Below are 13,288 nucleotides of genomic sequence, written 5' to 3'. Positions count from 1 at the left end.
GTCTGCACAGCTGATGTGGGGGTGAGGAGGGTCTGCACGGCTGATGGAATAAGGGGAGAGTCTGCACGGCTGGTGGGGTGAGGAGGGTCTGCACAGCTGGGGGGGGTCTGCACGGCCGGGGTGGGATGGGGTGAGGAGGGTCTGCATGGCTGATATGGGGCAGGGTGAAGGGGGTCTGCACAGCTGATGTGGGGGTGAGGAGGGTCTGCACGGCTGATGGAATAAGGGGAGAGTCTGCACGGCTGGTGGGGTGAGGAGGGTCTGCACAGCTGGGGGGGGTCTGCACGGCCGGGGTGGGATGGGGTGAGGAGGGTCTGCATGGCTGATATGGGGCAGGGTGAAGGGGGTCTGCACAGCTGATGTTGGGGTGAGGAGGGTCTGCACGGCTGATGGGATGAGGGGAGGGTCTGCACGGCTGATGTGAGGCGGGTCTGCAGAGCTAATACAGAGCGGTGTCCAGTTTTATTGATATGAGGGGATGGTCTTGCTTGATTGTTGGAGAGGATGAGCCAGAGGGTCTCTGTAGCTGATATGGGGGCCGTATGGAGAGGGTCTGTTTGACTGATAGAGAAGTTTTAAAGAGGGTCTGCATGTTTGTTATGGGGGATGTGGGGAGAGGGTCTGCATGACTAATAATAAGGAAGCTAGTCTGGAATGTCTCTATGACAGATGGCCTCTGAGTTCCCTTCCAGTTCTAGATCTATGATCCTATAATCCTGTGATTCCATGAAATAGGGAAATGTGGGAAGTGTCTGTACCGATGCAGTGGGGAATTTTAGGAAGAGTCTGCATGCCTGATATTGGGAATGGGAGGGGTCTGCATGACTGATAGGGAGAAAAGTCTGCATGGCTCATATGAGACATACTGGGGGATTAGTATGGTTGATATGAAGATTTATACAAGGTCTTTGCAGCAGATATGGGGAGGATATTCCTTGCTGATATAGGAGAATTTAGGGAGAGTCTGCATGGCTGATTGGGAATGTGAACAGAGTCTACATGGCTGATATGAGGTGATGTGGGGAGGGTGTAAGACATGGCTGATAGGAGGGATAGTCTGATGGTTGATTTGAAATGAGTACTTGGCTGATTTGAGGAAAGGTTTTTGTTTGATCTGGTTTGAGGGAAGATCCATACATAGTTGATTAGAATGTCAGCTGGGCCAGCAGTTGCAGCTAAGTGTCCTTATGGTGGGTTTGTGGACAGCATAAAGATCACTACTCTTAGCAGTGTCTTAGTCTCTCTCTTTTCTTCTGGCTTTCCCTCTGATGATGAAAGGGGTCTTCTGTAGACTCCAGAATCTTTAAACATACACTGTTTAATCAAAAGATCTGAAATTTGGCATTCAGTGGCTGCCACTGAGAAAAACACTTTGTATGTCTTCTGGGTGCATGAACTGTGTGTGTGTATTCATATTACTGTAATTATGGATATCTTTAAATTCCAGAGGTTCAGATAGCATGAGAGAATTTCTGGGAACCTCTTAATAATTCTGATAGGAGAGTTGTAGGAGACAGATTGCTAGAATGTGCAATTTGGGTCTTGTATAAATGTAATAAACACAGCCAGGCTTATACCTTTGTCATATGGCAGGCAGTTCTGACATCTGCCCAGTGAACACAACGACCTACTTAGCCATTCAGAGCATCTGTATCCTGATAGCTTAATTGTTAAAATATGCCTCTTAAATAAGCCAGTGTGTTAAATGAGTGATGTTTAGGTTTCTCTTAGTGGTTTGTTTATTGAAAAAGAACATCTCCGCTGACAAGACATAGAGGTGTAATAAGTTAAGGTAAATGATTTATGGTGCCATAGGATTCCTTCCATGAATTTATAGCTCATGTTGCCTGTCTATAGCATATCTATAAGTTGTTCCTAAATGGGAACAATAAGGGCTTATATCTCCTCTGTGAATTAGACTGGTCTAGCTAGGTCTTAAATTGTAACACTAATTAATTAGAAGGCCAGTATCTTCATAGTTGTGTTGCATTATTGCCAAAATGCAACATTGGTGAGACCATAGAAAATTCTTGGAACAATTAGTTCTAGGAAGCAGTACTCTGAGATCCTTTGAATTGATAAAAACTGCAGGGTCAACTCTCCCACAGCCCAAATCATGCCTGGTGTGCTTGGAAAACTTGTACTGGGAACAGAAATCTCTCATTATCACTGGAAGCAGTTAGGTATGTATGACACATGTGCATAAAAAGAATTATTAGCATTCACAAAGCAAGAGCTTCAGTGATAATGCCTAGAGCAGAATGAGCACGTGAACACCAAATAAAGAATCATTAGGCTGGCAATAGCTCCCTAAAGGAAGTGAACCCTAGCCTCTGAAGGAAGGAAAGGACAGAGGTTGGAAAAGAGAAGTAGAAAGGTATGTGCAGATATGTAAAGGTGCAGATGCACAAGTCATATACAAAGGGTGATAAGCAGATTTGCTTTGGTGGAGCAGATACTTGGTGTTGGTCACAAAGAGAAATGAACTCTGAGATAAGGAGTGGGAGGCAGAAGGTTGTTTTGGTAGAGGACCTCATACGTCAGACTTAAGCATAGATTTGATCTGCTAAAAGTAAGGAGCCACCCTCGATTTTAAAGCAGGGGAGTAAGATGATGATAACATTGTTAGAAAGAGATTTTTCTAGCAGGTATATATATGTATGTGTGTATACATATATAAACATATATACATTATATGTGTATGTATATATAAATACATGTGTGTATACATTATATATGTGTGTGTATAAATACATGTGTGTATATACATCGTGTACGTGTCTCTGTGTGTGTATGGAGAGAGAGTGAGAGAGAGCAGTATATACAAGGGTGAGTAAGTAACAAAGGTGAATTTAAACATACCTGTAAGTTATTTCAGGAACATGCACAGAAAGATCACCAACTTTATTGGTACATATCCAGATATGGTAGTAATAGTATATAATAATGCCAATATTACAAGTTAATAATGCTTACAAAAATTAAAACTCACCTTTTTGACTCTTGTGTATTTGAAAATGTGTGGGTGAAGTAGAACTTTAAAGTCAGCAATCTCTTCCAACTCTTTTTTAAATACTATTAGATATTATTAGAAATCATGTTATGGGAGAGATGGAAGACTAAAGCAAAGTTCAAACATTTCCCATAAGTGTCCCTATTTAAAATCGTAGAATCTTAGAGCAGGAAGTGAACTTGTGCCAAACTTTCTCTCCTGTTGACTTTTCAAGGTGAAGTAACTTCCCATGTCACATCTCCTAAGCCTCTTTCCTCCACTTCCTCAGAAAGTAATTTCCACTACTAATCCATGTCTGGATTACACCAAGCCATAAGTAGAGTAGGGAGAAATAGGAACCCAGAAATTTAAACAAGAGCAAAGACTAATATTTTTCTTTCTAACAACAACAGAGAGTAAGAAGTCAACAGAAAAGGTCTTTGGCGCATGTACATTCTAAATGATTCTGCCTTAGTCTATCTTTGGTACAGCTAGCAGGCTGTGAGTACTTAAAATTAAATAATAACAATTTTTATGAAATTCAGCACTGTCCCTAAGCACTTAGAAAAGGCTCCCTCATTGAATTGAACAGTAAAAGCTGAAGTTCATAGTCCCCAAATTCCTCCTGAGTCATAATGTTACTTTTACATGGCCCTATTTGCAGTCTTATGGAATCCAGATGCGTGGCATGTGCCTTTTATACCATCATAGCTTGGTTATAACCAATATTTCTCTTGATATGAAGACAATGTATGGTGAAATGTTTTTCATTGAACGGAGTCCAGACATAGAGTAGACCTTGCTCTTGTATCCAGACAGTGTTTGTAGATATCTTAGTATTATGTGTATTTAGGGCAAATTATTAAGTTTTTCATTCCTCTAAACATGTGCATGTTGAGTTCTTTTTATAAATCAAGATAGAAATGGAATTCAAGAAGAACCTATTTAAAAGCAGTATTTTATGGCACAGAGTTAAGAAGAACAGTTATATATAACAGATTATGTGGGAAACAGATTAAATTGACTTGAGTAGAAAGTTTGCCAAATGGAATGGGAAATATTCAGGTGAATGGGACTGAACCTTTTGTTAGAAGGCTTTGAAGACAGGACTGTTTAGATTTGATATGATAGCTAATAGAATGAGCCAATGTAAGAATAAAATCTTCCTCCTAGTGGATGATGCAGATCACATATATTATAAAATATGTATGTATATCTACATATCTCTGTGTGTGTACATACATACATTCATACGTACATGGTTAAGCTATGTTATTTTGGGGACTTGCCATTTTGCTTTGTGTGGGGAATGCAACAATGAGACATCACAACATAAACTTTTCTGGGGATTGGGCAGAGCTTAAAATTCATTCATATCCATTTATTAAATGCCTGTTGTATGTGGGGTGCTCTGCTGGTTTCTGAGAGTCACAAAGATAGAGGAGACTAACACTCAGCCCTTAAGGAGCTTACTGTATATTAGGGGAATAAGATACCTGCACAACCATAATGCAGAAGAGAGCATGGTAAGTGCATAAGCAAGTACAATCCTAGTGCCATTAAACTTCTGATGACAGAAAGACCCTTTTTGATTGGGATTGTTCAGGGAGCCTTCTTCAAGCTGGTGAGATAGGGAGGATATATTAGAAAAATATGAGGTAATTTGGGAGGAAAGGCACTAGCAGTTGAGGAGAGGATGAAGAAAGGCTTCATGAAAGTGGCGCTAGAACTTTGTCTTGAAGGAAGAGAAGGATTCTTTTATTTGGAAGTGAGGAAGGAGTACATTCCTGGCATTTTCAGTGCAAAAGCATGAAGGTGAGAAACGGAATGTCATGTTTGAAGAATATATAAAGATCTGTTTAGCTGGATTGCAGTCAAAGAAAGGTTGTAGCCAGGTTGTTAAAGGCTTTAAAAGCTTAACCAAAGGAGTTGATATTTTATCCTATAGGCAGTAGTGAGCCAGTGGAGTTTATTGAGCATGGAGTGACATGGTTAAATCTGTGTTTAAGGAAAATCAGTTTGGTGATAGTGTCTAAGATGAACTGGAATGAGGTGAGACTTGAAAGAAAACCATTTAGGATGCCATTGCATACTTAGGCAAGAGTTGAGGAAGACTTGAATTAAGGTGGCTGTGTGAGTAGAGGAAAGGTGCTAAAATCAAGAGATATTGTGGAAGAAGAAATGCAAGATTTGTCAACTGATATGCCAAAACTAGCTGAGGGGGAGTGAGGAGCTGAAGGTAATACCAAGGTTATGGACTTGGAAAACTGAAGAATGGTGATGCCTTCAACAGAAATACGGATGTTTGAAAAAAAAGAGTGTGTTTTGGGGAAAAGATGATAAGTTCTGTTTTAGACATGTTGAGTTTTGAGATTTTTTTATGGGACATCCAGTTTGAAATGCCCAGTAACTTAATTGACAATTCAGGACTTGATGCTTAAGAGAGGGAACTAGGGTTGGATGTAAAGATATAGTCATCTCCTTAGAGGTGATAATAAACCTATGGGAATTGATGAGGTCACCAAGAGAGTGTCGAGAGAGTGAAAAGAGTCCAGGACTCTTGGGCTACACCCAGATTTAAAGGCCATGCATCAATAATGAAACTGCAGAGGAGACTGAGAAGGAACAGTTAGACATGTCAGATGAAAACCAAGAAAGTAGTGTCACAAAGGCTGAGAGAGGAGAAAATTTCTGTTAAGACAGAGTGGTCAACAATGTAAAATGCAGCAGGTAAGTTGAGAAGAATGAGACCTGAGAAAAAACCATCAGATTTGTTGATTAAGACATTGCTGGCAACTTTGGAAAGAGCAATTTTAGCAGAGTGATGAGGTCAGTAGCCAGATTACAAAGGGTTAGTTAGGGAGTGAGGGAGAAGGGAGAAAGTGGAGGCAGTGAGTATGGACATTTTCTTTTTAATAGGACTTTAGCTGAGAAATGGAAAAGAGATATGGGACAGTAGCTTGAGAAGATAGTAGTTTCTAGTGAAGGTTTTTGTTTTTTTGTTTTGTTTTTTAACTTCATTAGAAGAGAGACTTGGACATATTTGAAGATAGTAGGGAAGGAACCAGTGTATAAGGGAGGTTGAAAATTAAGAGTTTGGTAGTTAAGGTCGCCATCTACTGGAAAAAAAATGGGAAGAGACATGATCAAGGGAACATGTAGAGAGGGGTTGGCCCTGGCACAGAGAAAGTCCACCTCTCTGTCAGAGACTAAGAAAAAGGAGGAAGAGTGGGAGATGATATCAAAAGGTTTTGAGATGAAGAGAAGGGGAGAAGAGAAAACACAAGATGCTTTGTTGCAGGGACAAAGCAAAGTTGAAGTTGGATAACAAGGAATGTATGATACATCCAGTTGGCATTATTGTGTGACTTCCTCTAGCTCTCTTCAGCATTATGTGAATAGGAATAGAGGAGGTGGATGGTAGGAGGAATGTAAGTCTGAGATTTGGTAAAGTAGGTTTAGTAGTAGTGGAGAATGGTTTGGAGTTGGTTCTATGAACTTGTGGAGCCAAGATTGGAAAAAGAAGAAAATGAAGCAGAGAAGAGGTAATAGCCTAAAAATATATTGAAAGGAAGGGGAATTGAAAGTTCCAATCAAAGTGAAGAATAGACTTAGGAGAGATGAGACATAGGGAGAGGTGGGATGCTGGGAGAAAGGGATGCTGGGAGAAAAAGTCAGATAGAGAATGTCAGAGTTTCTGAATAAAGTGGAACAGTTGTGTATAATGGTGAGAGCCAGGGTCTAACCATCCCTGTGTGTTATTTAGGTAAAATTAAGGAGTATGTCGTGAAAGAGACCAAAAAATTGGAAAGTCAGGTAATCTGGAGGAGCATCAGCATGGGTATTTGAAATCTCCAACTTTAAGGCTAGGACTTGCAGTGATGTGGAAGAAGGCGAGCCGGGAACTGACCTGCTTTTAAAAAGAGAGAGAATGGCCTGGAGGCCAGCTGCTACGAATTTTCTGGATGAGGCGGAAAACTTTAGCTGAGTGAATTAAAAAGCAGAGAAGTTGCAGAGTGACATCAGTAGCAGGAGAGTCTAGAAGTGACAGTGGGGAAGCGCTGAGTATTGTGATTTTCCTTCAGGGTGTCACAGTTTAGAATACTGATGGAGAGAATAATCCCAGGTGCAGTCATCTGGGAGAAGCTCTTTCTTAAGGAGGTCAGGAGATAGGAGAATGGTAGGAAGAGGTCCAGAATGAAAGGAAGTTTATTCACTGTGAAAAGGAATTCCAGAGGGCACAGTGGAACGGGTGGGCAGGGTTGAGGTAGGAGATGAGTATAGTGAGGTTAAGGAGGGTGGGAATAAGAGAATGGGAGGTGGAGATTGAGAATAGTTTGTTCCTATGTGGTGGGTATATGAGTGATCTAGGGATGGGGAGAGGAAAAAGTGGTGAATTATTAGCTGTGGTGGTACTAGTGGGTGGCAGATGAATAGTGATGCTCACAATCTTGAAAGGGAGCTGTTGCTGGGCAAGGACCAGGAGTATAGTAGGGCTTTAGTTACTTCCACCAGCTTGCCTAGATGAGTGTCTCCCCCAGCCTGGTGTTCTTCCTCCTGTGTGGTTGAAGGAGGGGAAAGGGTTGGGCAGAGCTGCATTGTGAAGAATAGAGTGTGATATGTGGGTTATATTCATGGAACAGGGAGTAGTTCAGTTTTACTAGAGCATGGTGTACATAAAAAGAAGTTGTACACTACAAAGGTAGACGGAAAATGGAAAATATATTGCATTTTATTCAGTAGATCATTCTAGTAAGGAGCTCTGTCTGAATGACTTTTGGCATAGACATTCTTGTGCTACCCTGACTGTTGTTCTTTTTTTATTCCAGTGCATGAGGGCAGCCCACTGGGTGAACTTCATCGCTGCATCCGAGAGGGGGTGAAGGTCAATGTTCACATTCGCACTTTCAAGGGGCTTCGGGGCGTCTGCTCTGGCTTCCTGGTTGCATTTGACAAGTTCTGGAATATGGTAATTAGTTCTTTTTATGGGATTGGGAAAAAATCTCATAGGAATTAACCCCTTTATTTGATTAGGGAATCAATATAACCTTTTTAGAATAACAATTATACTGATAATTGTGTTAGAGAAGAGCTGTGTCCTTGAACTCTGCTGGAATAGGCAAAGATCTGTGCTCCATTTGCTTCCTTTACCTCCAGATCCAATTCTCTTATCCATTCATTCAACAGGTATTCTTTGAGCATCTATTAGATGTGAAGCCCTGTGCTGGACATTATAGGGGGGATACAAAGATATATAAGACAAAGACACTGCCCTCCAGGAACTTACAGTCTAGTAATGGAGAGAAGACATGGACACAAATAACTATAACACAAGATAATATGTAGGTGTCATCGTTCTGGAGTTTCTTTTTCTGCAGTTGTAGCTACCTTCCTCCTACAACTTTTCCAAGTTATTCAGTGCACTTTAACACACCCCATATACATTTTCCTAAACAGATTTGACAAGTGACGTCTTATTCTTAAGTACTATCAAAGGGAAGGTAGTTGGTGATAACTAATACATTATAGTAGTGATGTCATGAGATCTGATTGACTAGGGAGTCATTAATGGCTTGTGTGTAACATGAGTCATTTCCTATTAGTTACTAATGTAAATTGCAGAGAAGGGGAAGGAACCTAGGGAGTATTTGAAATGGCCCCCAAAATGGAAATGAGAGAAATCCAGGAGTCACATTTTGGTGTTGCCAGAGGATTTTCAGGGGAAAAAATGAATAAGGATCACAAGTAAAAGTGAACTTTTGAGGCTTTGTGAACTTTGGCCATAGATGATTTGGAAATAGTATGAAGATTGCTTTTAGTTTTTTGTTACCAGTGCTACTTATTTTCTTCTTCTTGTGAACCAAGATAGCTAATGGTTGTGACTGCCCAGTGATGAGAGTGCTATTTTTGAAAGCATTGAATCTGCTATGATTTTTGACAAGACTTTCAATTTTTCTTTTTGTTTTCTTCAAAGGCACTTACTGATGTGGACGAGACTTACAGAAAACCAGTTCTGGGCAAAGCATTTGAACGTGAACCTCCTTTAACTCTCACCAGGGTAAGAAGTTTTCTCCTACTTACCAGCAACCCAGTATGCTTTCAATATTAGGAAATAAGGTATTGGGATGGGATGGGGGAAGGAAGGTGGAGCACAGAGGTAAGGTATGTAGGGACTGGTGTCATTATTCTCCATATTTCCAATTAATGAAACCCTTAATTGCTGGAAGCAAGATATGATGGTGGTAGAATCTTGATTATTCTCTACCATACACCCCAGTTAAGTCTGATCTATATGTGACTTGTGTAACAAGTTGCATCACCTGAAGATGAAATGTCTTTTAGTTCAATATAAAAATAAACCTGTTTGTCATTATAACATAATGTCACATAATATGGCAGGTGACTTTTATCTTTATTATCTCTTTATTGACTTAACTGCTGGTTAGAATAGGAGAAATTGTTGTTAACTGATTTACAAAGGTAAAGCCACAGTCCTTAAAGTGATAGAAATGCATGTTTTTAAAGGGGAATATAGAAATGTCAAGAGAGCAGATAACGTTTGACTTGTTTCCTTGTAGCTGTTTGATCGGCTCAAACTTCAGGATTCCTCCAAAAAGGAAGCTGACTCCAGGTCGATGGTTGAGGACTCCACATTGTCTCGATATTCACAGACATCTACTTGGAAGATGGCCACGGTGTGGGGGAGAGATGATGAGGATCGGGGATCACAGAAACGTTCTCGTTCAGCACCTTCTTCGCTTCTGGCAGCTGGAAAGGAAATTTCCAGGTCTGACCTGTCAGGCAGGACTACACGGACAGAGGGCTCTAGTGCAGGGGGTTCTAATTCAAGGGGCCGGTCTCGTAAGAAAAGGCAGAAGCCCAAAGTGGATTACCAGCAGGTATTCACACGGCACATTAACCAGATATTTATCCGAGGAGAGAATGTTCTACTTGTCCATCTTGCCCAGTGATCATCTGAGCTTTGAGTATTTTATTTTTAGAAATAAACCGCATGAATTGTATTTGCACTGTGCTTCTTAGCATCTCAGTGAAAAGCTAATTTGGAATGATTCCCTCTGATCTTGAATGTAGAGGGGAAGGAACTCAGTCTAGGACCCTGTGGTATATCTGCTTGTCCACAAAGATGGGGACAGCATGGTACCACATGAAGAAGACCGACCCTTTTTAGAATGGGTGGCTGTTCAGAGGCAGAAGGCATCATTATAAAATATAGATCTATTCATTTATACATAGATATAAATTAGATGTGGTTTTGTGTGTTACTATCAATACTTGAGATAAACTAGAAAAATTATGGCCTTTTTGACTCTACTAGGGTCATGGTGTGTCTATAATTCACCACAGATACCACAGCATGAAAAGGGAATCCATTCTTAAAATGGTGTGGTATCTGTGGCGAATATTCATGGAATTTCTTTTTAACAGATAGTGGTATGAATTGGGCTGCCATCCCTGCACTGACTGCTGCATTTTACGTTACATCATTGACCTTTCTGGACTTTCTCCTGATCAGGGACTAGAATTTATAAACTCTATTGAGCATTCTTAACATCCATGGAGCCCACCAACTTGTATTAAGGTGGGATGTATACAAGTGGTATGTTATAAACCCCCAGCAGTAAACGCACCATAGTTGTCCCTGTTGTCATTGTGAATCCAGTAGCTTGATTAATTTGTTTACTGTCCTGATAAAGTTAGTTACCACATATGGTGGACCAGATGGGAATTGTGTCCTGTCTTCTTGTCCTTTTCCTGTCTCTGACTTGTGTGGCATGCTGTTGGTGCATGAGCTGGTGTGGCATGGCGTCTAGTACAGTATGAGTTGTTGTGAGCTGTGTGGCATTTGTGGTGCCATGGAAATTGCTATGCTTAATTTAGCTTGTGAGTTCAGCATGAACTCAGTAACATATACATACCTTAACTGCTACAACTCCCTCTCCTGGAGTGGGGAACAAAGGGTGCTTTTTAGTTTGGTTCTAATGTGAAATGGGGAGATTTTTTTCCCGTCGTATCTGGCCAAAGAGGCTTTTGCAAGCTGTGATGATAGGCAGTGTTCACGTCAGAGGGACGTTGTAGCCCAAGATATGGTACGTGCAACAAGAACACCGTGGATATGTGACTTCCAGCAAACCTGTTGTGCTTCTACTGTAATGATTCTTTGCTCTTTAACTCAGCCAGTGCAGAAAAGGCTACATCCTGAAACAGACTGTTAGGCAATACTTGACTATTTTTGGGTTGACTGTTTTCTTTTCTTTTTTTTTTCTTTTTTCCTACAGCAAGAGTTAATTTTTGTGCAGAATGAGAATAAGCTCACTATATGGTTAGTTGCTCAAGTATATGGAAGAAAAAGTGCTGCGTAACTTGTGGCAGAAACCCTTAGAGAAGGAGGGGGAGCTCAGGTATAGAAAGCTGACTTGGGTCCTGCTGCTTTTTCATCTTGTGACTGTAGGTAAGTCAGTGTAACCCCTTGCTGCCTCAGTCCCCATCAGTCAAATGGGGAGATAAGACACCTACCTCACAGGGGTATTGGGAAGAAGAACCTGAAAAGCATTTTGAAGACAAAGTGTGTTATTTAAGTGCCAGGTATGGTTTTACTAACTCTTCCCTAGCTTTTTAAGGTTTCATTATCTTGTGGTAAAGGCAGGTGCTATGTAAGATAGTCATTATTTGTCATTAGGGATATATGTGATTTTTCCCATAATTTTAAAACCAAAAGACTATCAGGTTCTTAGGAACCATTTTATAGGAAGGTCTGTGTTCCATTCTCAACTTCTAAGGAGTAATTGTATTCCTTAGGAAAATACCACATATGTGAAGATGATGGCAATTTGGGAATCACTCGCTCCTTATCCCTCCCCGTTCTTTGTCTTTTCCTTTGGTATTTACAAAGAATCTGCCTTGGACTATTCTAGGGGGTTATAGTGCCAACAAAAGAACAAGTCCCTAAAAGTGCCTCAACTTCAAAAGGAAAATCATGGGGAGCTTTTTACTTTAATTTTAAAATAATTTTTAAGTAACTACTTCTAGAACCTAATTATAGATGCTAGAGTTAGAAAATTCCCCTTTGAAACTTGAAAAAATTAGTGGATTCAGTTTTGTGATACTTAAAATATTTTTCCGATAGAGTTAAGTCTTTAAATTTTTTATTGGGGAGGGTATATGTGGCAACATGGGCATCAGCCCCAACTAACAATATCACCATTTCAGCTCTCCCCGCCTTTGCCCCCAGGCTAAAAACTATAGCAAATGCTCACTTTCCCAGAAAAACATATCCTAGGAAAATAACCAAAGGGACTTAGGAAAAACATGTTTAATTTTCACTAGTCATGCTGACTGATTTCCATTAGACATAGCCTAATTTTTTTTAAATGGTAAATAATTTCATGGTTGCATCTAAAGTGTACAGGTTACTCCTTGTGTGCAGGAGTTCACCACTTTTCCATCCAGTTTCAGAACCCTGTTCATCTGAATGTATTTTATAAGTTGTATATGATTCATCATACTTGATCATATACATCATGACTGTCTTCTTGGCTGTGGCTTCAGTGTTAATTCTGCAATGATTACTGTCTAGACAGTAAAAAAAAAAACTATAAGATGGTATTGTGTTGAAAACTTCACAGAACAGTCTTTTTAAAACAACTCATCTGTGCTGCTTGGAAAAGAACAACAATGCTATCTCTTTATTCCTAAAAAAATATTTTAAAAAGGAAAAATCACTCCTTAGGCCTTTATCTGTTGCTCAAAGATATAATCTTTGAAAACTCGCGTTGGTTGCAATAAATGTAACTAAAGTCATAACCATCAGAATGAGGGAAAAGGTAAGAAAGGGGAAAATAAGATTTTTAGAAGCATCCAGCCTGATTCATCTAGTAAAAAGACCTTAAAACAATATAGCCTGTATGGAGTGAACCTGGTTGAGATAGACAGTATCATGTTATTTTGGCAAGATAACCACTATGTGTAATAAATCATTTAAACATTTCAAGAGCTGAAACTTCTTTGGATTAGTTGAAGTCTCTTATTGATTACTAGATTGGGTGGGAAGGGAAATAGGTAGCTTCATGTGTTTGCCAAATTAATTTCAAGAGCCATCTTGTGCATACAGAGTTGTTACTACAAACTCACCCACCATTAAAAGGATATGCACTTTACGTTATTTTTCCAGTAGTAAGGACAGATCGCTGCTGAATTATCTGGACCTTTTTTACCCTTTCTATCTTTTGGACAAAAGTGCAATCTGGCTGGCCAGGGTTAGCAGTGTGTATAACTTAA

At 40.1% G+C, this 13,288-nt stretch overlaps 1 protein-coding gene across 1 annotated transcript in view; it reads left to right on the top strand.

Annotated features, from left to right (window-relative positions):
* LSM11 (LSM11, U7 small nuclear RNA associated) overlaps positions 1-12,635 on the top strand; it is a 13,262-nt gene extending 627 nt beyond the window's left edge. Inside the window, exons 2-4 of the mRNA XM_027841818.1 lie at positions 7,822-7,961; positions 8,967-9,050; positions 9,571-12,635. Of these exons, the coding sequence (XP_027697619.1) occupies positions 7,822-7,961; positions 8,967-9,050; positions 9,571-9,963 (617 nt within the window). The 3' untranslated portion in view covers positions 9,964-12,635. The remainder of the gene's footprint in view (positions 1-7,821; positions 7,962-8,966; positions 9,051-9,570) is intronic.
* The last annotated feature ends 653 nt before the right edge of the window (positions 12,636-13,288 follow it).

This window comes from Vombatus ursinus, unplaced genomic scaffold (genome assembly GCF_900497805.2).
Source record: "Vombatus ursinus unplaced genomic scaffold, bare-nosed wombat genome assembly UNPS02014863.1, whole genome shotgun sequence".
Classification (NCBI taxonomy): Eukaryota; Metazoa; Chordata; class Mammalia; order Diprotodontia; family Vombatidae; genus Vombatus; species Vombatus ursinus.
This window is presented reverse-complemented; position numbering and strand designations above follow the sequence as displayed.